This window comes from Sarcophilus harrisii, chromosome 2 (assembly GCF_902635505.1).
Source record: "Sarcophilus harrisii chromosome 2, mSarHar1.11, whole genome shotgun sequence".
NCBI lineage: Eukaryota > Metazoa > Chordata > Mammalia > Dasyuromorphia > Dasyuridae > Sarcophilus > Sarcophilus harrisii.
In genome coordinates this window covers 429825014-429851029 of record NC_045427.1, presented here as the reverse complement: position 1 = coordinate 429851029, position 26016 = coordinate 429825014, and the positions used below count along the sequence as shown (strand labels likewise).

Sequence of the window (26016 nt, the reverse complement as noted above, 5' to 3'; positions counted from 1 at the left end):
TTAGCTATTCATTTGGTGTTATGTGTCATTTGCTTTCTTAATTCTAGAAAATTGACAAACTTCTATGATTTGAACTAATTCACCACATTGTTTAAATTGCCAGTCATTATTAGCTTGTGAGGGCTCAGTATGAAGTGCTTAATCATGTTCTAAATTGATTAACTTGTTTTGTACAAAGTTGAATGGTGCAGCCAATAGGCCTTAAATCCATATGACTTTTTTGTTTATATGAGATTCATGTTTCCACATATGATTTTTGTTATGTAAATCTTGTTGCTGCATCTAGCTTTTCCCAGGAGTATTTTAATGACAGGCCCATGGTCCCAAATGGCTTGACTGCAACAAAGCCCCAGTACTGGTCTGTTATCAGAACACTCCTCAACCAACTATTTGAGTGGTAATCCTTTCTACTCTTAAACATTTTCCATAACATAAAGATTTTTCTTGGAGAAAGCTTGCTTCTGCCTTGCAGGCCATAGCTTGCAATGAATGTATGTGCAATGTTTGGCTTTCAGTACAGCACAGGAAAATTGAGTAGCATTGTTGCTGTTTTGATTCCCCAGGAACTTTTATTTATTTGAGTTACAGATTTTGTACCTGAAATTTGTTGTCTTGGCAATGTTATTTTTATATATCTAATACTCAGCTATATAAAGTGCTGGGTCTCTGATACAGGTTTTTAAGCTTGAAATCCAGTGACATTTATTATCACACTGTATTGCTTCTCAAAGATATTGAGCATGAATTTCATTTTTAATTTTCCCTAAATATCACAAAAGTTCTTTGCCTTTTTTCATCTTTTCCCATTTTTCATTGAATTGTAGGAGGAAGTTGAAACTGTTGTTTCTTTGTTAATTGAACAAGCGCGGGCATTATCTCGGACTGGTATGAAAAAGCACCTCCGTGTTCTCCCTATGTATGCTGGGCTGCCTTCATTTGAACAGATGAAGGTATTTGAAAGAATGTCACATAATGTCAGAAAGGTAATACTAATAATGATACCTCCAATTTATATATACTACTTAAAGGTTTCAGTACTATTTTAAAACAGTTTTCAAGGATGAACTATAACTTCTTTTTTTTTTTTTTTTTAAACTGAGTGATCCATATTTATAGTAATAATTTTGAATTTATTTATGGAGATATCTTAGTCAAAGGTATGTTGATAAACAAGAAATCTAAAAACCCATAGTAAATTGTTAGATAAGCAGTTTGAGAAAGATATAGGGATTTTGTTGGGAAACTGATTTGAGGATACTGAGGCTTAGAAAGATTAGGTGATTTGTCTTCCATAATAAGGCCAGGATCTTAATTCAGGTCTTCTAAGTCCATTACCTTTATTCTACTCTACCTCTGTGTAACAAAATAAAACAATACTAGGTTAGGTTCCTGAAATTGACAACTCTGCTCTCTCATTGAGCTTGAACTAACGGCCATAATTTCAGAGTGTGAAATTAATTGCTTCTCTTCCATATATTTAAATTTACCTCATGATTTAGTGATGGACCCAGCATATATTCTGATACACATAAGTCAATTGTAGATAAACTATTAGAATCTTGAGGTGTGGTTTCTGGTCCACTTGTTTTGAATCACAGTTTGCCTCTAGTACCACCTTCAAATTCAAGTTTGGGTGTGGTTTTTTTGAGCTTGGCAAGGAGTCAGTAGGGAGCATCATCTTGGAAAACTGGAGGATCCAGCAAGTCTTCTATTCATTGCATTTGGTTTCCCCAAGTGCTGTACTGCTGTTCTTTTCCACTGGGTTGGCAAGAATACATAGGCAGGTCAGAAGTTGGGTTATGATTGCTGCCTTTAGCACTTGGTAGGTTGAGTGAGAGGGAAGTGGGGGAAGTGGAAATTGATAGGTTCACCTTGTATTTGCGTATTCTGGCAGCAGGTTATTTTTCCCCCATCATGTTTCTTTGGAATATGGCATGGTCAGAATGTGGAGAGCCAAAGAAAGGGGAAGGAGATCTTTGTCCTATTTCTGGTTTTATTAGCAATTTTCTGTGTGATCTTAGTCAAGTCACTTAATTTCTCATAATCTTTGACCTTCCTATTATAAAGCTATCTAAAGGCTCTATGAAAAAGTTGAACATGCTCTATAAAGGCATGTTTATTCCTTAGCTATACCAAGAAAACTTCTATAGTATCTGAAGATAAGGACTTAAAATTTTCAGCATATTTGGCTATTTTTAAAACATGTTCTGTATCTTAAGGTTGTATTTGATCTTTGTTTAAAATTGGAAAAAGATCAGTTTACTTTTTAAAAATTATTTTTGTTTATCTTTAGGTGATAGTGGCAACCAACATTGCAGAAACATCTATTACAATCAATGGAATTGTGTTTGTGATAGACTGTGGCTTTATGAAACTTCGAGCCTATAATCCTAAAACAGCTATTGAATGTCTTGTGGTAGTTCCAGTGTCACAGGCATCAGCCAATCAGCGAGCAGGACGTGCAGGTCGCAACCGCTCTGGAAAATGTTACAGACTCTATACAGGTTAGTATATTTATTTTTTTTAAAAAATTATTTTTATTGATCCCTTGTTTTTCTGTTATCCTTATTTCTGAATATGTCTCTCTCGTCTACTCCATCCAGTGACTTACTCCTTGTAATAGAGATTAATTTATTAAAAATTCAGCATAACCAACCAATATATCAATGTATCTGATGGTTATATCCACACTCCCAGTCTTCTTCTGCAAAGAGGAAAAGGAATTGTGACAAACATTTAATGTTAAGGAACAAAACTACATATATATCCAGTAGATATTAACGTCCTTTTCAGTAGGTACAATTTGTTATAAATGACCCCATTGCTATAAGATATATATAACCATAATTTGTGCATCCATATAGTATTGTGCCCATCAAAACTTGGAAGGCATTATATTTATTTTAGGAGATCTGTTGTTCCTTTTGGAACTCTTCTTTGGGAATTGTTTTCAGACCTAATTTACATACCACACAAGAAAATCAGCCTCATTACTTTGTCACACCTTATTTTTGACCCCAAATAATAATAATGACAGCTAGATGGCAAAGTAGATAAGAGTGTTGGACTTGGGAGTCAGAAAGACCTGAGTTCAAATTTGACACTACTAGTTCTGTGACTCTTGGGCAAGTCACTTAATCTCTGTTTGCTTCATTTGTAAAATAGGGGTAAGAATAGTATCTACCCTCCAGCGTCCTTACAAGCCTCAAATGAGATAATATTTGTAAAGCATGTAGTACAATGCCTGGCATATAGTAGGCACTTTATAAATGTTAGCTATTATTATATTACATCATTCAGTCAATCACCTAATTTATCACAATTGAGTCTACATGATTTTGGACAATTTCAGCTCTCAAAAAATAAGTCCATTTTGTTACCCCTTAGAAAATTCTGGCCTTCACAGTTCTACTTACTACTGAACTATCTAGGTACTCTTTATTTGCCTTCCATTTCAGCCACCTATATTTTAGTCCTCATCATCCTTGTAAACTATTTCAAAATCTAAGATCTGGATTTTTGAAAATCCCCCTCATACCAGTACTCTCAGTATTTGTAGGAGAGAGTGAGTACTCACTTACATGAACCTGGAAGGGAAGCACATATGAAAAGAAAACTCATCTATTAAAGGTAATTGCTAAGTGATAGCTTTGATCCTATCAGTCCATTCTGGAACATCTCTCAGGCAAAACTACTTCTCTGCTTACTGGTTGTCTTTTGGCCTTCATAGCACTCATTTAAGCAATTTCTTTTTTCTTTACCCAGACTGCATTTGCAAATTGCATTTTTTTTTAATAATAACTTTTTATTGACAGAACCCATGATGCCAGGGTGATTTTTTACAATATTATCCCTTGCACTTACTTCTGTTCCGGTTTTTCCCCTCTCTCCCTCCACTCCCTCCCCTAGATGGCAAGCAGTCCTATATATGTTAAATATGTCGCAGTATATCCTAGATACAATATATGTGTGCAGAACCAAACAGGTTAATAACCTGCATAACCCAGGAAGAAAAACAAAAATGCGAACAGTTTACATTCATTTCCCAGTGTTCTTTCTTTGGGTGTAGCTGTTTCTGTCCATCATTGATCAATTGAAACTGAATTAGGTCTCTTTGTCAAAGAAATCAACTTCCATCAGAATACATCTTCATACAGTATCATTGTTGAAGTATATAATGATCTCCTGGTTCTGCTCATTTCACTCAGCATCAGTTCATGTAAGTCTCTCCAAGCCTCTCTGTATTCATCCTGCTGGTCATTTCTTACAAAACAATAATATTCCATAACATTCATATACCACAATTTATCCAACCATTCTCCAATTGATGGGCAACCATTCTCCAATTGATGGGCATCCATTCATTTTCCAGTTTCTAGCCACTACACAAACAGGGCTGCCACAAACATTTTGGCACATACAGGTCCCTTTCCCTTCTTTAGTATCTCCTTGGGGTATAAGCCCAGTAGAAACACTGCTGAGTCAAAGGGTATGTACAGTTTGATAACTTTTTGGGCATAATTCCAGATTGCTCTCCAGAATGGCTGGATTCGTTCACAACTCCATCAACAATGCATCAGCGTCCCAGTTTTCCCCCATCCCTTCCAACATTCATCATTATTTTTTCCTGTCATCTTAGCCAATCTGACAGATATGTAGTGGTATCTCAGAGTTGTCCTAATTTGCATTTCTCTGATCAGTAGTGATTTGGAACACTTATTGTTTGGAACACTTATATGAGTAGAAATAGTTTCAATTTCATCATCTGAAAATTGTCTGTTCATATCCTTTGACCATTTATCTGGAGAATGGCTTGGTTTCTTATAAATTAGAATCAATTTTCTATATATTTTGGAAATGAGGCCTTTATCAGAACCTTTAACTGTGAAGATGTTTTGCCAGTTTGTTGCTTCCCTTCTAATCTTGTTTGCATTAGTTTTGTTTGTACAAAGGTTTTTTAATTTGATGTAATCAAAATTTTCTATTTTGTGATCAATAATGGTCTCTAGTTCATCTTTGGTCACAAGTTTCTTCTTCCTCCACAAGTCTGAGAGATAAACTATCCTATATTCCTCTAATTTATTTATAATCTCGTTCTTTATGCCTAAATTATGGCCCCATTTTGATCTTATCTTGGTATATGGTGTTAAGTGTGGGTCCATGCCTAATTTCTGCCATACTAATTTCCAGTTATCCCAGCAGTTTTTGTCAAATAGTGAATTCTTACCCCAAAAGTTAGGATCTTTGGGTTTGTCATACACTAGATTGCTATAGTTGACTATTCAGTCTTGTGAACCTAACCTGTTCCACTGATCAACTAATCTATTTCTTAGCCAATACCAAATGGTTTTGGTGAGTGCTGCTTTATAATATAGTTTTAGATCAGGTACAGCTAGGCCACCTTCAGCATTTCTTTCTACTTAGATCCATCCTTTAAAAAGTGTTAAGGAGTGTGAATAAGTTAAGCCACATAACTGCAAAATGCTTCAAGACTGGCTATACAAATAGGGCTGTAACAGACCCATTTAGCAAATTATTCACAGATCCTTTATTATTATTTGTTCAGTAAGTAAAGATTACACATTAACATTGTTTAGTTGACTCTTAAAATAGAGCCAATCTGAGCTCTCCAGGATACAAAGCATCTGAAAGTATCTTTCTTCCTTTTTTTTCTTAAACCAGAGGTGGTGCAGAGAGCAGCCGGCACTCAAAAGACACTTCACCTCTCTCCCTCATTAGGTGGCACCAAAGAGTATAGCTGAAGCTCTGCTGGTGAAATCAATTTCCAATGATTAGGAATCACGTGAAGCCTTCTCTCAGTTGACTGCTTCTAACTGCCAGGGATTAAATTGCATGGCTTTTCTATCTCGTGTTGTATCTTCTGCTTTCACAACAGATTCCTGTCACTACCCTTCAAATGAGGTTCCTATCTTGGGTTCCTTTTATCTACTATGGCTTAAATGAGAACCACTTGGAACTAAGTCATTTTTTCACTTAAAAGATAATTGATCACCATGTCTTCCTCATGAAATCAGCAGCCCTTTTTTAATGATTCCTTGAGGCACCAAATATATATATATATATATATATATATATATATTACTTCTCATTTTGTGAATTTTACTCTTTTTAGAAATAAAAGTTACATGCAAATGAACTAAGGGACTATAATGTTCTGCTGCTCCAAAGTCTTCAATGCAGTCTTCCCACCATTTTATATTTTGAACTTCCTTTTTTACTCATAGTTAATAAATAAAAAAATAGAATTTAATAATAATAAAAATTAATCGTCAAACTTTTCATATAAGTGATATGTCTACATAATTCACACTGTGATTTGAGTCATGCTATAGATAATTTTCTGTCTATTGGGAAGCTCTTTCTTCTTACACATATTTTGATGTTTTTTAAAACAAAAGTTCATTTCCTATATCTTTTAGGTATCAAAATGTTAATTTCTAGCAGCGTTATCTTACATCCTGCTAACAGTTGATATCTTTCTGTCTCACCACTTTTTTTAAGGGACTATACAACATATCTTCATAATCTGCTGTTGAATCAGTTCTTAACTATGACTACCTACTTTTGCTGGAGAAAATATTGAAGTCGTATTGATAATCTCCATTAAAATTCATCCCTTGCTATTTCAGTTAGGCCTACCTTGTTGCTTGGTAATCTTTTTATTTATCTCTTATTGAATGTGATCTTCTTAGATCCCATTTTTATTCTCTTTTGTTAAACATAACTTGTTTCCTGCTTTAGGAGGGGAGTTCTCCAATTTTCATAGTATCATAGATTTAGTTAGAAGAAATATCAAACACCTGTCTAATTCACCCCTCCTGTTTTTCATGTATAAAACTGTGGCCTTGAAAGATTGAGAAATTTTGACAGCTTCACACATACAGTGTCAGAGGTGGAATATGACTCTGTTTTCTGTCTCCAAATATAATGCTCTTTCCCCTGTGTTATTCTGTCTCTTTTACCCATATGTTTCCCTTCCTCCTCTATCTTAAAAGGGCTATCATGGTGCAATGGGTAGACTGTTGGATTTGGAGAAGATCTGGGTTTAAATCCTAGTTCATCTCTGGTCTGTGTAGCCTTAGATAGATAAGTCACTAAACTGCTGTAGGCCTCAGATTACTTATTTGTAAAATGAAGATATTAGACTAGATTATCTCTAAGTCCATTCTCTGAATCTATGTGTATTTCTATAAGATGTTTCTTCATGGTTAACGGTTATACTTGTGCTCTTGATGCTTATTAGTTTCTATTACTTATCAATAATTCAGGCAAATATGATATGGTAAAATCCCGAATCTCTAGTCAGAACACTAGCTCTGACAGTTAGTAGATCTGTCCAGAACTGACCAAATCATTTAAACTTTCTGACCCTCAGTTTCCTTAATGTAAGATGAGAATAATATTACCTTAGTGCTAGCTATCTCATTAGTGTGAGGAAAGTGGTTTGTTAACATTAAAATGCTTTAGAAGAAGTGAAATTGTTGATGTTATGATTGTGGAGCTTAATTCCAGAAATTTTTTTTTTTTTTTTTTTCCTATCTTCAGAGGAAGACTTTGAAAAGTTGCCTCAATCTACTGTACCTGAGATGCAGCGTAGTAACCTGGCACCTGTCATCTTGCAGCTAAAAGCATTAGGAATTGACAATGTCCTTAGATTCCACTTCATGTCTGTAAGTCCTGTCTTGTTTTGAGCTCCCTCTAGTGGGTAAAAAAGTGGAACTAACAATGTAGCACCTAGTTTTTTAAGATTGATGGTCAAGTATAACAATTGAGCATTACTAAAAAGGTAATTTCTCTATAATTTCATATTTAGAATGCATGAAAATAATTCTCCTTTCCATTTGCTGTTTGTAACATAGTTTATTTTTATAGAGCATCAAAAATGCCGCAGGTCAAATCATATTTCTTTAAACTAAATTAAGATAAATGTTAGTCATATTTCCCAGTTAAAAGCTGTGTAAAGATTCTATAGTGGATTAGCTGTTGAGTAAGAAATGTACAAAATCTCATCTGACAATTCAGGCCAATTATAGCAAGAAAACCCATATATTTTTTGCTATGAAAGGAATCAAGCTGATTGACTTTTAAAAAACGCAGCTTTTGTTTTAAGCATTATTTTTTTTTCAGTTGCATTAGTCATAGATTGTGCATTTTTCAAAATCCTTTTCTGGCACATTATAAAATCAATGCGATGTGTACTTCGAAGCACATTGAAAAAGGCATTGGACACCTGTGTTCCATTTTACATGTCTGCTATTACCCAATTAGTTAATTCTGTATATTTGGTTAAGTTACATAACTTCTGTCTACTTAAACTTTTTTGTCAAAGGAGCATAATAATACTTGTTTTCTCCCTAAACTATGAAGCTTAGATGAAATAAGGGCATGTAGAAAATGTTTTGTGGAAGTGTTTGCAAATGTAAAGATATGATGTTCTCATAATTTTTATATGAAATTATAAAACTTCTAGTAATAAAAAGAAACAAACATGAAAAGCAAGGGTAATATTATATCCCAGACTTTTTGCATAGAACCAAACAAATGAACAAATAACAAAGAAACCAAGAAAATACATTGTTCTGTCTCATTCTAGACTGGCTCAAAGTTTGGTGCTTTTTGACCTTATTTCCCTCCCTCCCCCCAAATATGTCTATAAAACAAAAAATAGAGAATTTTTAAAAACTAGGTAATAGGAAGTAACTATACAGAATCAGAAAGTAGAAAAGTAGAAACTGTATTATAATGCTCTATCAGAAAAAAAGAATATAAATGTCTGTTCTTTGACATTTTCTGATTGATCCCTATTCATGTGGGATGGAGAGGTTCAGTGTACTAAGTGATATGACTAAGTTATCCAGAATAAATACACAGCAGTTTGGAGAGGAAATCTTCATAGTTTTACAGCAGTGGTCCTAGAAGACTTTATATAATTTTAAACTTAAATTTTGTTTCCTTCACAGCCTCCTCCAGCACAATCTATGGTTCAGGCTTTGGAGCTACTCTATGCTTTGGGAGGTGAGCAAATTTTTCTTTTACTGTGTTTTTACTTATAATAGCCTTATAAATGGACAGTAGGCTAATTCAGATAGCACATTGGTTTCTTGGGGATATTAAGAAGAAAGATTTGCGCCTTCATGGAGAATACATGGAAAAACAGACAAAAATTTACAGAATGAGAAATTATGGAAGGTCTTTGATCCATATCAGATAAAAAACTGAACCAGAGGATTCAAGTATATTGGCTAAAAGACGTGAAGTCCCTTTTATAGGTTATATTTTGTTTCATTGAGCTAACTAGATCGTTAAAATACTAGTTTCTTCTATAGGTATGTCCTCATTGGAAAACCATTATATGGAAATAACAAGTTTATGAAAAAAGATATTGTAATAATCTTTTTGATAATACCTAATGTCATACTCTGAATAAAGTTTTACAAAGTATATCTGCAGAGGATAAATTGTTAAAGTCATGCAAAATCAAGCCATTTAAACAGAACAGACAAAAGATTAGGTTTCTACAGGGGATATTTATCTTAGAATGTAGAAGAAAGCCACAGTCTGAATTTAAACTAGGAAAAAGTACATAGATTTTTCTTTCTGGTGGCTCTTGTTTCAACTCTAAAACCATATTTTTTATTTGTTTTAAGCATTAAAATATTAATTACCATAGGATATAATTGTAATTTCTTTACTTTTTTTTAGTTATAGAGAATTAATAAAATAAAGATAAATTTCAGTTATCAAAGTTCATAAATGACAGAAAAATGTAAAAAATGTTTCTGTATAGGAACACATACATAGTATATGTAGGAGCAATGGCTAATTAATCTATGAAATGCAAGAAATTATGTTAAAGGTTCACTTCTTTTGAATAACTATTTTAAAGTAGCCATTATGTGCACAGTAGTGTGTTAATATTTGTTAAAATGGAACAAATATTCCATTTTATAGGTTTATTAAGTACTTTTTAAAAGGACACTCTTTACAGTTTTCCTTTATTTGTAAACTTCTTTTCCTCTTTGAAATTCACCTACTCAACTCTCCAACTAGTCAAATTTTAAGGAAGGAAAAACCTTTTAATTGGTTTTAAACACTTTTGTAAATCTTTTAAGTTTTGAATTAAGTTGTTTGGGATTTGTGGGGACAGATGTTCTTACCAGTACACTCAAAACAACAGAATATAAACCATTAGGAAAGTTAATCATTTGTCTATTTGATAATGAATACTTAATGTTTTCCTTTAAACAGGCCACTTTTAGCAACTAAATGAGATCATTTTGGAATTTTGTCTGAATAATCTAAATTTGGGGTTGCTTGCTAGTATGCAAGCATTCATCATATTGAGTATTGATTCAGTTTCATACTTCCTTTGATTGTAAACCAAAACATGATAAAAACTAGTCAGTTAATAATCAGATAATTCCTATTTTTAATCATCTTATATATTATATAAAGAGTTCAGAAAAGCAAGAAAAGACAAGAACTGATGTAAAACTGAAATCAAATAAAATGAGGAAAAGAATACATACAATGACTATAAAAACATAAATGGGGGCAGCTACGTGGCACAGTGGTTAGAGCACTATCCCTGAGGTCAGGAAGATTTAAATTCAAATATGGCCCAGACACTTAATACTTCTTAGCTGTGTGACCCTGGGCAAGTCACTTAACCCCAATTGCCTCAGCAAAAACAACAATAACAACAACAAATCATAAATGAAAAGAACAACAAAAAAATGAAACTGAACAGTGTAATTATAATGACCAAGTTCTGCCTAGGTGAAGAGATTAAAAAATATACTTCATTTTAAGGGTATGCTGGGGCCAGCTTGATCTAACTTGTAAATATATGCCTCAGAAAATAACAAGTGCTACCTATCAGTGCCTGATTTATTTAATTTTTTTCATTGTCTAGACTTGCAAGGGTCAGTGTTAAAAAATTGCCCATGCATATGTTTTGTAAATAAAAAACTATTAAAAAAATGTTCAGGTCTGTATTTGCTTTTGGGCTAGAATTGAATTTGACTGTCAAAAATCTATTTCAAATTTGTAAAGCTAAACATTTAAAAAATCCTTTTTTGATTTAAAGCTGAAGAAATCTAGGATAAAATGCATGACAAACAAAAGTAAGGGACCATAAATTTGTCACATTGCCTAGACTTCATCCTTTATGAGGAACTTTTTTTTTTAAAAAAGAAACAAGAGAGAAAATAATTAGCCAAACCACTCTCAGTACATTGAAAAACAAATTGACATAAATGCAGTGTTCCATGGCATGGATCCTTTGTAAACAAGTAGGAAAAAGGAATATCTTCTTAGGGGCTAAGCTTATTCTTCATTTTGCATTATTGAATTTTGATTGTTTTGTCATGGTTGTTCTTTCATTTACATTATTGTAATTATGTGTATTGTTTTCCTGGATCTATTCTACTTTACTCTATCTGTTCATATAAATCTTAATATTCTTTGCTTTTCTATATTCATCATATTTGTTTCTTATAGGACAATAATATTCCATTACATTCATGGACCATAATTCGTTTAATTATTCCCCTATTGGTAGGCATCTACTTTGTTACCATAAAAAGTGGCATTATAAATATTTTGACATATATAGAACTTTTCTTTTTATTGGTGACCTCCTTTGGTTATATGTCTAGTAATAGAATCTCTGGGTTTTGGACATTTTAGACTGTTTTCTATTTCATATTCTTGCTATTGTACTTTTTTTAGCCTTCTACTCAAACTATACCATATAAACATTAATACTTGGTAAAAACCTACAAATAAGGTGGTTTACATACTTGAAAGTACTTATAATTACTCCTTAAATAAACTAGGATTTATCTTTCCTTATGTTTCTTATATTTTCTTAATTTCTTATCCTTGGTTTTTTTCCTTTTTCAATCTGTATGGCCATAATCCTTATATCACTATTGTCTCTTATAAATGACTCCTTGTTCTTTCATTCCAACAGAGAAGAGTTTCTTTGGGCTTTGTAGTCCTGACACATGGTGTTCACTAAAGCCAGTACTGTCTCTATTCTTTCCTCAGTCCATGTTGTCCACTCTTATCCTTGATACTCTTCCTAGTATTTTCTGTTGTTGATTTCCGACCCCTTTATTTTGTTTTTCTCCAAGACCCCTGACCTCATAGCTAGTTTCAAAGGTAGGTCCATCTACATCTTCCAAGCATATTTACAATAACATGTATACATGCCATTCTGAAATAATATAACCTTAATTACAGTACTTTGCCTAGGTCCTCACTTCAGCAGCCCTAAAGTCTAGATTATTATTATTATTATTATTATTATTATTATTATTTTTTGCTGAGGCAATCGGGATTAAATGATACAGCTTAGGAGTATTAAGTGTCTAAGACCAGATTTGAACTCAGGTCCTCCTGACTTCAGGGCTGGTGCTCTATCCACTGAAGCACCTAGCTGCCCCTATTTTTGTTTTTTATGATTGCGTAGAGTATATGTTCAAATATATCTATTTATAAAATCACAGAATTTTGGGTTAGAAGGATTCTTCATGACCACATAATCAAACTCGTACATGAAAAGGAATTCTTTCTATATCATATTTGATAGGAAGTTATCTAGCCTGAGGGAAGGAATCATTATTTTCTTTCAGTGATGGCACGTATATAGGACACAATTATCAGGCAATATGATTGATGAAAATAAACTCCAAGACCATAAATGAATAATCTATTTATTTTAATTGGTTACCCAATATTTAATTCAACAAATATTCCTTCCCCATATTGATACTCTGTACCACTGTTCAATATGTTCTACAAATGTTCTTTTCTCTAATTTTTTTTTAAAACAGCAATCCATACTCATTAATTTATAATTCCATTCTTTTGTCAGGTCTGGACAAACACTGTCACCTAACTGAACCTCTTGGCATGAGAATAGCAGAGTTTCCTTTGAATCCTATGTTCGCAAAGATGCTGCTAGAATCAGGTAGGAATAAACAAATGGCTGTCATTGATTTTGATTTATGAAAGAAATATTTCTATCGCCATATAATATGGAAGGCTTGAAAATTAAGAAATTCTAAATTGTAACATAAGATGTCAGATAAGAAATCACATTCATATTACTAAGCACTGATTAGTGTAAATGTGAGTGATTTGGGGAAAATCTGTTCTAATCCTAATCTTGAAAGTTGTATGAAGCGATGGACCCATCAGGTGAGAAAGACCTTAGTTTCTCTTTACAGATTTTTCAGTTCTATGAGCAAAAATTAATTTACTTCAAAAACATTATAGTATGAACATTTTTAGTCAATAAACATCAAGCATTTAATCTGCCTAGCAATGGACTGAGTGCTGGAGATTCTTATAAGGAAAAAAAGATAGTCTTTGCCTCTATAAGCTTAAAACCTAATGGGAAAGAATATACAATAGAAAGGTCGAAAGAGACAGAGAAATATGTACCTGGTAGGGGGTCATGATGTGCATGGAGTTGAAAATGAACAGAGCAAATGGAAAATGAAGGGTTAGCTAAAAGTTTTGACTCTTTTTAATCCTTCTATGCTTTGGGAAGAATTTTTCTCAATGTAAACTGTTTTTTCTACTTAGAGGAAGGTATTTCTTCTTATTAACAATACATACTTCCCTAACGCCGTAATTCTCAAATCCTGAAAACATAAGCCTAAGTACAGTGAGATATTTTGAATCTTGGGACAATTGACACTCCTTTCCTATTAACCTTGTGTATTGGCAATAGTCAGAGAGCACAGGAACAATAAAAGTGGCAAAATCCGAGTGTTCCTTGCCTCTTTTCTTCCTCTTCCTCTTATAGCACAGGCTGTGGAGTATCCCTATTAGTAGCAGGGAGAGAACTTGGGAGGTAGAAGGAAACAACAGCAAGTAAAGGTGAATAACTATAGTTTGATCCTCTCCTACTTGGTTAATAGCCTGCTTTCTTTTAAGAACCGCCATGTTGTATTATAATCAATTTCTATAAATTTCTTACCTTGAGGTTCACAAATAATGCATTAAGTATTCTAAGTATTTTTGCTTCATGTGTCATACTTTTGGTACAATAGTAATTAAAGAATTAACAGTTTAGTACCTGGAAGATTTGAACACATGTTCTTTGTGACATTTCATGCCATAAATCCGAATTGCTATTTGTCTTACAGGAAATTTTGGCTGTTCTCAGGAGATTTTGAGCATTGCAGCCATGATGCAGATTCAGAATGTTTTTGTAATTCCACCAAATCAGAAAAATCAGGCTGTAAGTCTAACTTTTATATTAATTCTAAATGTGTTTCATACAACTTCATTCAGTGTTGATTATATCACCAAAAGTTATTGAAGAGAAAGCACATCTTTTTACTTTCAGCCCATTTTTTTCCATCACTAGGTACAATCTTTATTGTTTCTCTATCACAGTATTTCTTTCAATCTTAAATTAACCCTCCCCTCATTTCTGCCTATCACTGCATATATCTACTTTTATTGCCAAATCCTGCCACCACTTCCTTCACAATTTCTTTTGAATATAGTGCTTTCAGTCTATGTTGTCACACACATCTATCCTCTATCTCCTGTTCTTTTTAAATTTTCTCTTTCATCTCCCCAGCTGAGTATATACTACTTTTGACACTGTTGTCTTAGTTGGAAATCACTTTGACCATTGCAGTCATAATTCTTGCCTCAAGATCCTCTGATTATTCATTGCATTTGTGTGACATTGGGCAAGTCTTCTCAGAACCTGTAAAATGGGGAGAATGATTCTTGTATTATCTACTTCATAGGGTTGTTGGGAAAAAAGTGATTTATAAATCTATAAATGTGAGTTATTATTTCATTATCACCCCATAAACCTTTGTTTGACAACTCCATTTATATCCTTTTTGAGGACAGGGACATTGTATGTAGAAAGAAGAGCCTAGTTCAGTATCATATGTGTCAAAATGTTGGTGCTTTCTAATAAATGAGCCACTTAGATAAAATGTAATGCTGAACAAACTTGTCAGAGAATTGTGAAGGAAATAAGTAAAGTGATCTGAGAGAAGAGAGATAATCCGAAGTGTTTTCTACTTAAGAAAAAACAAAACCCTTTGTAATAAAGAATTGAGTTCTTCCACACTATTGTTAGAAAAATGGAAAGCTATAATATGATTGCAAAGAATTACACAAGCATCAGGGCTTTAGGCCAAGGTAACTAGTAGCAATATTTAAAAACCACTAAAGAAGTTGGAAATTCAGGGCAATGTAGGATTAGGTTTCAAGTAAGAATTCTGGATAGGACAGGATTTTGATAGTGTCTGTATGTATATGTAATTGAATCCATGGGAACAGATGACATTGCCCAATCTTGGAATATGGAGAAATAAGTAAAAAAGGATAAATTTAAAAGAATGGAGTCCTAGGGGATGGGGACGACATTTGATGTTGCTTCTCTGAAAGAAAAAACATAGAAGGGTAGTAGATGTATAAAAACTATATTATAGTTAATGACTACATAAAGATTTAAACATTTTTCTTTTCAGATGCGAGAACACCGAAAATTTGCTGTGGAAGAAGGTGACCACCTTACTATGCTTAATGTATATGAGGCTTTTATCAAAGTAAGCTAATTAAAATACTTACTATATTGTTTTTGCTTAGGTGAACACAAGTCTCTGAGATTTAAGTTTTATGAAGATAATGATAATGCTACCATTTTTCTTATTTATTTATTTAGGAATACCTACATATCTGGTTATTGATCTCTTTGGTTCCTTTTTACTAATTATAATGTTGTTGGATAGAGCAGGAGAATCATTTGCCTTAGACAAAAAAGGTTTTAGTAGACTGACCGACCAGCATTCTACAGGATTCTCAGGCTTCTTAATCTGGTTTTGCCATTAGTCTGGTGAAATGGCTCTGAAGACCTTTCTCTTAATTAAGATGGTCAGTTAGCTTCTGTTCTTTATGAATATGTGGATAAATCCATTATATTTCAAGACTAATTTTTCAAATTTGATTTAGTCAGTCTATCTAGGACATTTCTACACATCAGCTGTTAATTTGTAAGCATTATGCTAGTGCAAGGATCTTCAAGTATACATACATCTTATCAGTTTTGAATTATATTTAATGTTATGTGCTGTAAATATAGCTGAATTCAAGTTAACATTTACAACTTATATTTAACCTGCTAAAGAAGTTAAGCTATCTAAAAGTGATGGCTTAAATTTCTTAATCTGGATTTACCTGGAAGGGATATTTGAGATCATTTAGTCCACTCTTCTCATGTTATAGATGAGAAAATTGAGACACAACAGGAGGAATAGACTTGCCCAATTAGAACAAGGATAAAAATTCATATCCCCTGACTCCCAAGTATAATGTTCCTTCCACAAAATCACAGTGCCTTGTATTCCCTATTCCCTTCCTCCCAAACCTCCTCCCCTTTTTTGTCTTGCAGCACAGTAGGAATTCACAGTGGTGTCAGGAACATTTCCTTAACTATAAGGGGCTTATGAGGGCTGCCGCTGTAAGGGAACAGTTGAAAAAGCTACTTGTCAAGTTTAAGATACCAAAGAAATCCAGTGAAGGTAAGAATAGAATGGAGCAAGGGAAACTTTGTTCAGACCTTGGCCTCCTGTGTTCTGTTTATTTTGTCCTTGAGTTTTCTTTGTAATTAATACTGATACTAAAATTTTTATTTAGTGCTTTAAGGTTTACAAAGTGTTTGTTTTCACAGTTTTGATCCTCAGAACAATCTTGTACAACAGACACTACAGCTTTCCTCTCTCTTCTCTAATGAAGAAAGTCAAGTTTAAGAGGTTAGGTGACTCACTCTAGTCAGTTATGTCAGAGGTGGTGGCAGGGCTTTTCCTTTTCTACTCTGCTCACTTCTCCTTATAAGAACAGATTTTTCCAAAAACTGCTTGCAGTCCTTATAACTGTAATTTTATATTACAAACTGTGATTATAAATGACAAGTTGAATATGCAGTAAGCTTTTATGTATCAGATATTTTTCCATGGATATTTATTATGATTTCAGATCCCCAAAACAAAATTGATGGCTAACAAAAATTACAGTTAACATCCACTAATATCCACTTCAGAGAACAATTGGTAAGAATTTCATTTTTTCACATGACCCCCCTGCAAGAGGAAGTTAAATGGATACTTTAGACAATCTTTATATACTCATGAAAAATATTGTCATTCACTCAACAAAGTGCACAGTGATAAATGTAGAATCAAGTTTAGTTTTTTTAAAATTTTCAGAGAGCTTAATTTTCAGTTTTCTTTAGAATTTACCCCAAAATGCATTAGTCTGATTAATATCTTTTAGAGACTACCTAATTGGTACTAAATAATTGGGATTTTAGATGACCTTTAACAGGATTCTTCAAAGATCCTTCCTCAGCCTTGCACTTTTGCTCTGGTAACAAGGCAAAATTTAGAAAGAAAAATGAATATTTCTGAGTTCAAGGATATATATTAAGTGGTTAATTGATAAAATGTATAAATTCAAGCTATTAAAAGACTATAAAGTGAGGCTGACTAATGTGCAACAAATTCATATTCGTTGTGCATAAATTAATATTAATTTAGTCAAAACAGAAGAAAATTAGCTTCTTATGTTGAAGATGACTTTTGAGATCTTGATTTTATCTTATTGTTACTGCATCAATAGATGCAAGTGTTTACAATTGAAGAAAGGTGAGTTTGGGACAATTTTCTTGTGCTTTTATTTATATAGAACATTAAAACTTTACCCAGCCTCTCCAGCCTTTGTTCTGAACATTATTTGTAATGTATATACTTTTTAAAATAACTTTTTGTAGTCTGTATGATTGTATACATCCACGTTCAAAATAAGATTATTAGACATTGGAAAATTCTAAATATTTGTTTCTAAAAAGTTTGTTACTTTTCTGAATAGAGAATAAAAAAAAATTTAACTTTGTCTTTGAAACTGTCTCAATGCACACTTTTTTTTAGGACTGGATCTCCTCCTTTCTAACCTTCCTTTCTAAAGGAGATAGTTCTGTTTTCATAGTCCCTATTTTATGCTAATCATGAATAAACTTCACATAGGGTCAGTGTAGAAGCTCAGAGCTTCTTTGGTCTTTTCAGTGCTACTAATATGTTTTTGTTGATGTGGATAGTATTTTAAAGTTTACAGGCTACAGTATTATAAAATGAATTTTTTTTTTTAGCATTAGGAAGTCAAAGAAGAGAGTATAGTTAATCATTTGAAATAATATTATTTTCTACAAATTTTGATATCAGAAAATGAAAAACTCCTTAAAAGAAAACTTCAAAAAATAAAAGCTTTGCATGAGAGAGGGAAAAAATTGCACTATCCAACACCAGAGGTATAATTTAATGGTTGAATTTGTAAAATTTTAATAAATTTAGTCAGATCAAATTATTTAGTTTAGTCATTTGATCTGGACGCTGGTCATTCAGCTACATAATAGTTTTCAAAAATTTCAGAGCTATAAGAGACATTTTCTTTTTTTCATGGAATTTTTTACTAGCATCTTCAATCTATTTTACATACCCATCTTCTTTCTTCCCACTGATGATACTTTTAGACCTATAGCTAACAAAGTTACCATGATCTTCAATTTCCTTCAGTTTGTGGAGGTAGGAAGCTGGAGAGGCTGATAAGCAGCATGAAATAGGTCAGAAGATGACTCAAGGAACCTACAGGGCAGGATCAGACTAAATCTTTCTATAACTTTACTCTTGACTGACTATATTTAGATTTTGTCTTCCAAATAGCCAGAGCTGTAAGAAGTTGTGAAATACCAGATAGTTTGTCAGCAGCTGGTCCAGGAAATCTTCAGGGCATACTGCAGTGTGCTGATAGTGGAAACCTGAGGAGAATGGGATCCAGCTGATGGCATTGGGCTTTCTAAATTAAAAGTCATTCTTTAGATATGCTAGTCTGATGAAGAAGTTGATGGTTAGAAACTCCATCAGTAGGAACAGAGACATGTAGAACATGTAACTGGAGTATGGCAGTTTACAGATAGAATTTTTGAGAAGAATATATTGAGAAGCAATTGTATTTTCTTATTAATTTATATACAGTTCTATGTTTCTTTGTGATTTGTTTTATGATTGAAATGTATATAATATAATATTTATCTCTTGATTTTATGTTGTACTCGTGTTATCAAGTATTTGTTTAGCCCCATAAAATTGAATAGATGATCAAAATATCTTCAAGCCTGTTCATTTAAACATTAGTTAAGTAAAGTAAAAATATCTGATAGAAAATGTTTTCATAAGTTGTATTTTTTAAATTTTGTTTAGGTGATCCAGATCCTGTTTTAAAGTGTATTGTCTCTGGATTCTTTGCTAATGCTGCTAAGTTTCATTCCACTGGAGCTTATAGGTAACTAATATTTTATGTATCAACGAATAAAGGAATATTGAAAATATAATGCTGCCTCCACTCAAAAAGGTGATAAAGATAAACACATAAAATAGGTGTTTAAAGTCAAGCTATTAAAAAAGTTGTAGGTATGTTGCTTTTTTTTCCTTTTTCTTTCCTACAATGTTTTAGTCTTTGGGGTAAAAGGAATGGGAGAAAAGGAGGAAAAAATAGAATGTGGGGAAAAGTATTTTCTTTGTGTGTATTTAAAGTTCATTCATTTTTCTTCATTAAGATATGATACATGTCTTTTAGAAAATCTGGATGTAAATTTTTAAATGTTGATTGGATTTAATTTATTTTTAATTTTTTAAGGACTATCCGTGATGATCATGAATTACATATACATCCTACTTCGGTACTCTATGCGGAAAAACCACCTCGATGGTAAGTTACTTTTAGTTTGATAATAATTGTAGTTTTCTGTTGAGGAGAGCAGGGGGTACCTACACCAAGCCAAATATGGTTCAATTGACAATCAACATACTTCTCAAGGAGTTCAATGCCTATTTTTGTTTCCTCCTCAACCATTGCTATCATACTCAGGGATTTTAATATTCATGTAGATTTTCCTTCATATTCCTAAACTTTCAGTTTTCTCAACCTCCTTATGTCCTATGATGTTCTTCTTAACTCTTCATTAGCCCTACATAGGAATGATCACACACTAGAGCTTATTACCACTCAAAGGTATTCTGGTTCCTTAATTAGAAATTCTGACTTTTCCTTCTCTGACCATATCTTCCTGATATTCTGCCTCTTCTTGTCCTTTAGCTCTTCTGTTCCTTTTCTTCACCTTTCTTAAGACCTCCATTTTTTCCATATGTCAGTACTTTCTCAGTCTATTACTCTTGCTCTAATTTTGCTTTCCTACCCCTCCAAACTCAATCTCAGAATTAGCTATTTCACTCTTGTACTTGTACAGTGTTTTTGGATTCCTTACCCTCTTATCTTATTGCTATTTTTTCTTGCCAAATCTGAGCCAGGATTTATTACTAACAATAACCTTTTATCTTCATACCCTTGAGCTACTCAAGTGAAGCTGGAGGAAGCCTCAGAACTGCAGATTGAGTACATTACAAATTCACATTATTAAACCTCAACTTTGCTTCACTGGAGCAAAGAATCCCTTTCAGTGCTCTCTCATTGATTCCTTATCCACTCTTCCCAGAAGCTATTCCAAAACATCTCTTCCTTTCCATTTTCCCAGTACCACCTCCTCCTTAATTTTCTTTGATTTGAAAATGTTGCTTCTTATTTTATTGAAAAAGTTGACCATTCACTTTCTCCCATTCTCTTCGTATTGTAACCCTTTGTCATCACTTCATATTTTCTCCTCTTTTTTTCTAGTCTCTGACAAATAAATGACCCTTTTACTTAAAATAGAGGTCCCTATTACTTAAAAAAAATTCCAATTCTCCCCCATTCTTAAAAACCCTTCACTAGACCTTACCATTCCCTCCAATTTTCTTCTCATATATTTCCTCTATTCTTAGCCAAACTCTTTGAAAAAAGTCTTTAACACTTTCTGCCTCCACATCTGTCCTTTGAGTCTCTACCCTTTTTTGTATTTTGGCTCCAACTTCACTCAACAGAAACTCTTGATCTCATAATCACCAAATCTGATGATCTTTTTTCAGTGCTAATTCTACTCCTAATACCTCTCAACCTGTATTTTGGTGTAAGTCAGTTTATTAAGTGTTTATTATGTACTAAGCCCTCTAAATTTTGAGGAATTAAGGATTAAGAAAGCCTTGATGGAGAAAAGGAACCACCTTGAAGAGGTGGTAGGATTTTAATAGACAAAGACTTCCTAGGTAAGAATATAGTATAAAAATGTAGGTCATGTTCAAGAAATTATAATTCAGTTTGTTCATTCCTCCTAAAAATGGATTGAAAGTAATGTTTTCCAGTGGAAGGAATTCTATATGTTCTATCTTTGTCATTTCAGGGTTGTCTACAATGAGGTCATACAGACTTCAAAATACTACATGAGAGATGTGACTGCTATTGAATCTGCATGGCTGTTGGAGTTGGCACCACATTTCTATCAGCAGGGAACGGTATGAATTCAGAATTCACTAAATGTGTGTGTGGGAGAGTACTCTGTTGACTCCCATTTTTATTTTAATTTCACTACTTTTGTAACCTTACCTGAAAAGTTTAGATTTTGAAAAACGGAACAAGAATTCTTGAAAGTGGGCCCAAGCAACATTTCTTAATAATAAATTCATGAGAATTTTCCAAATTCACCTTGATTCAATAATGTGCTCAGAGATTCTCAAAGGAAAGTAGTGTGCCATGGAATGAAAGTGGGATTTAAATAAATGATACTTTTATGCAATGTCCAATCTTCTGTTAATTGTTTATTAGATTATATAATATATATTATATTATATGTCCAATCAAGTATGCTAAGATACAACCAATAGTCAGGGCTGATAGCTTTATTGTGTCCTTGCAGTTTAGCCCCTAAATCACTAATCAGCCCTATCTGTATGTATCTTACAATCAGGTTTTATCTATACATGAATGACATGTCATCTATGGTGTGACAAACTTGTCAAGTTACAAATAAGCAAGAACTTTTAGAACTTCAAATAGTTGGTAAATTGAGGATTACTTGTTCTCCTAATTCTCTAATACAAATTTTCAGTCTAGAAACCAGCCAGATCAGTGGCAGTTTGAAAAGACATGATTAAAAAAAATGCACTATTGAACATGTCTCTAATGTATCTAAGCAGAATAGATACATGATCAAATATTTTTATAAGCTAGGACTAAATTTGATTTAGTCTAGCAAAAGTTAAAAAAAAAAAGATGCATTAGGCAATTATATAAAATCCAAATAAAAAACTGCCTTTTGATAATATAATATTTAAAGTATACTATCCAAGAATAAAAATAACATAAAATACAACTCTCCTTCCATGGTCAGCTCACTTTGTGCTTGCATTGGCTCTCTTGCTCGCTCACGTGCGCGCTCTCTCTCTCTCTCTCTCTCTCTCTCTCTCTCTCTCTCTCTCTTTCTCTCTTTCTCTCTTTCTCTCTTTCTCTTTCTCTTTCTCTCACACTCTCACTCTCTCTCACTCATTCTCTCTCTCTTTCGCTCTCGCTCTCCCCAAGGGATTAGGTCAAGAACATTCTAAAGTCCCAGTAGCAGAGGAGCCCACCCAAACTCCTACCAGAAATAAACAAATAGATGTTTTACCAAAATTTTCATGGGTAGAAAAGAGAGTGCCTCCTTGAGAAATGAGGCATTCAAAATTTTTGATTAGAAATGTAAATTAAGAAGTTCTGAAAAGTGCTGGAACAATTACAAAGCATTTGATCAAATAATTAAGTTTAGGGAAATCTTTAGAGCAGCATAAATTTGAAAATGCCTCAAGATCATTGTTAACAGAATAAAACTGAATCAGTTCTTTTATTTATATTAAAACTAGTTTTGTAAGTTTGATAGAAAATGAGAGGGAACTGGTTAAAAGTTCAGGTTAATCATTTGTGTTCTCCTTGTTACTTTTCCCAATTGTCCACTGATGGTTTCAGTTTTTCCCATCATTTGCTGTTTTTTCTCCTCCAAAGGTTGTACTTTGAGGCAGATCCATTTGTTTCCATCCTTTTCTCCATTTCGTGAACCAAAGGCAACTTGAGAATTGGACTTCTAACTGTAGCCTGATTATGCTAAGAAATATTTTCAAATTAGTCTATAACATTTGTTTTGTATTTGTATTTGTAATGTATTGTTGAGAATAAGTCTTAGTTACCTGAAATAATTGACTAGACTTTCATTATGGCTGTTCTGTATCTGTGTCGCTTGGTTGTGTTATTACATGACCTTCATTTTTCAAAGTTAAATGTACTAAAAATTTAAGCATTTTTTATGTATAATGGTTTTTTTTTTCCCCCCAGTAATGAAGTTTCAGAAAAAGAAGTCTGTTGATGGAACTCATCCTCTTTGTTAATCAACATTAGTATTTTTCTCTTTTCCTTGTTTTTTTGTTTTTGGCAAGGCAATTGAAGTTAAATGACTCCAGCAGAGTCATACAAGTAATGTCAAGTATCTGACACTGGATTTGAACACAGGTTCTCCTGACTCTAGGGCCGGTGTTCTATTTATTATGCTACCTCGCTGCCCCTCATTGTTTTTGAAAGGAAGAGAGACTGCATCTTTCCTTTCCCATTCTTAAGATAGGAAAAGAAAGAGTTTTCTTTTTCTTGTGCCCTTCTTCAGGGCACGAAATGTTAATAGCCAGTCTGTTTAGAACCTCCTATGTGCAAGCACTGTTCTGAGGGATAAGAGGTCTGTACTTTCTCAAGGATACTTTTCATACCTTAGAGACAAAACCTAATTGTAGTCAGGACCACAGAGGGAGGAACATTGTCCTAGATCATAGTTAACCTCATTAGAAGTCCTATTTTGCAAAAAGGTAGCTTGGTGTTTTCTTTCAGAGTCTTCTGAGATGTATAGTTTTGAAGGAGAAAGTGAACAATAGTAAAAAACTGACCTATTTGCATATTGGAAGAAAAATGTTTTGATGTGAACTATTAAATGCATGATACAACATAAACTTTTATATATTTTAATAATCTTTTTGTCATTTCCTTTGCAGCCTCTTTCAATGAAAGCCAAAAGGGCCAAGGTTGATGACCAATGACCATAATCCAACTGTTGTTGACAGCACCTGATCCTTTTCTTCTTGGTATTCTCCAAGATGTGGTTTTTGAACCTTGGGACATGTAATCCTAAACTTTTCACTGATGTAAAGCTGTCTGTTCTGTACTTTCAATCAATTCATCTGTTCCACTAAATGTATAAAAGCCTGTCAGGAGCCTGTAGGAGTTGATGCATGAGCAGGTTATGGCAAAGCTAAAGCTGAGCTTGCATTATGGACATTTTACTACTTGGCTGATGTGGCCACATTAGTTAGCCTGGGCATGTTGTCCCTTTAACATGGGTAGGCAATCAGAAAATACGGATGTAACTTGAGTAAGAACTGGAGCTTCTGTGAAAGAACAGAACTGCCTTTGAATAGTGTAATGCCATGTTAAAGAGGATGGAGAGTTTTGCATACTACAGCTCTTGCCCCTTGGACCATATGAGATTTGATGGATATTATGCTGAATGCCTTGTTGAATGCAGAGTAGTCCAGGAAGGGATCTGACTTTAGAAAGAAACATCAGGAGCTTTACTTGAAATCTCTCTGATACCTGGAGCATGCCTAATTAAAACAGGAACTTAAAGCAATAGAGGCAATTTCTATAGCTTCTCATTTGCCTTTTGTCCCTATTTCCCCACTGTATGAAACTTTAGAATGGCATTCCATTTAAAGTGAAATGAACAATATGTTTACATACAAGCTCTGTATTTTTTTAGCCCTTGATCGCTCTGGACTCTCCTGGTAATTTTGGAGATCTTTAAGGGCCATTTATGAGTGATACACCCCTAGGACCCATGAGCACATATTCCCTAATTGCAATGAATGTATGCATTTTCACAAGTGGGCTTGGCTCCCTCTTTTGGGATTTGACATCTTAGACTTGATGCCACTGGCTTCAACACTAGTGAAATTTTATGAAATTCCAGTTGGGAAAATCTCATGAGAATACTATTTAAGCAGGGATTAATAGTTTAGATGCTCTGAACTTCTATAAATCAGGAATAATTAATAGTATGTTAGTAATGGCTTTATTTTGGCTCTTTATTGGGAGGGGATATTCTCCTTTTTCCAGCAGGCTCTGGTCATACTGATGCCCCAGGCCTACTTTGCTATAATAGTGTTTGCATTTAAAACACATTAGCTGCTGTAGGTTTATTTATTTATTTATTTTTACTATTTCAATGACATTTGTTTTAAAAACATTTAGCTTAAAAATTTATTTTTGTACTGACATTTATTTGGTGAATGGGCCACTTTTGGCACCAACATGTACTTTCATTTTTTTCTTTCCATTTTTACAATGTGTAAATAATAGCAAAACTTAATAATGATAGTGAATTTATACCTAGAATAAATGTTTTCCTCCCTCTCCCTGGCTTCTGTTACTTGTATTATGAAACATTCTCATTAATCCAGTCCTTTGAGAAAACAAGAAAGATAAAGAAGGAAAAAAAAGGAAAAAAAAAAAAGAAAGCTAAGTTATCTCACTCTCTGATAGCCAGTACCTTTGGAGGGTATTAAGTCTCTTAGCACTAGCTCATGGTGCAGACATGAATTAGTCTGGAAGGAAGACCCACAAAGCACCTTAATAGCATGACATGAGGAGACCCAAATAAAATATAGTTGTCATTGACAAAGAATGGAAGAGAGAGAACAGATTCCTGTGAATTTTTTCCACATCTTTCCAGAATTCAGATTCTACAGGAACCAAAAGCATTTCATTTTAGAAGGGCGTAGTTTCCTTCTTGGTAGAATTTGCTAATAGTTATAAACATTATTATCAAGAAATATTTGTTAAAAACCTACCTCTTTATACTACTTGCTCAGTAATGTCCAAAGCAGATAAAACAGGTATAAGATATGTGTGGTAACTTATTGAAAATGCTTCATTTTATACAAAGAATCTATGTTCAAA

The 26016-nt window shown here is 33.4% G+C and overlaps 1 protein-coding gene across 1 annotated transcript in view; it reads left to right on the top strand.

The window, feature by feature from the left end:
• The window catches only part of DHX35 (DEAH-box helicase 35), a 57187-nt gene extending 31717 nt beyond the window's left edge, over positions 1-25470 (top strand). The window contains exons 11-22 of the mRNA XM_031954022.1: positions 825-983; positions 2294-2504; positions 7567-7691; positions 8982-9036; positions 12905-13000; positions 14187-14281; positions 15543-15620; positions 16463-16592; positions 19323-19404; positions 19759-19830; positions 21395-21506; positions 24054-25470. Coding sequence (XP_031809882.1) covers positions 825-983; positions 2294-2504; positions 7567-7691; positions 8982-9036; positions 12905-13000; positions 14187-14281; positions 15543-15620; positions 16463-16592; positions 19323-19404; positions 19759-19830; positions 21395-21506; positions 24054-24098 — 1260 coding nt within the window. The 3' untranslated portion in view covers positions 24099-25470. The remainder of the gene's footprint in view (positions 1-824; positions 984-2293; positions 2505-7566; positions 7692-8981; positions 9037-12904; positions 13001-14186; positions 14282-15542; positions 15621-16462; positions 16593-19322; positions 19405-19758; positions 19831-21394; positions 21507-24053) is intronic.
• Positions 25471-26016: the final 546 nt, after the last annotated feature.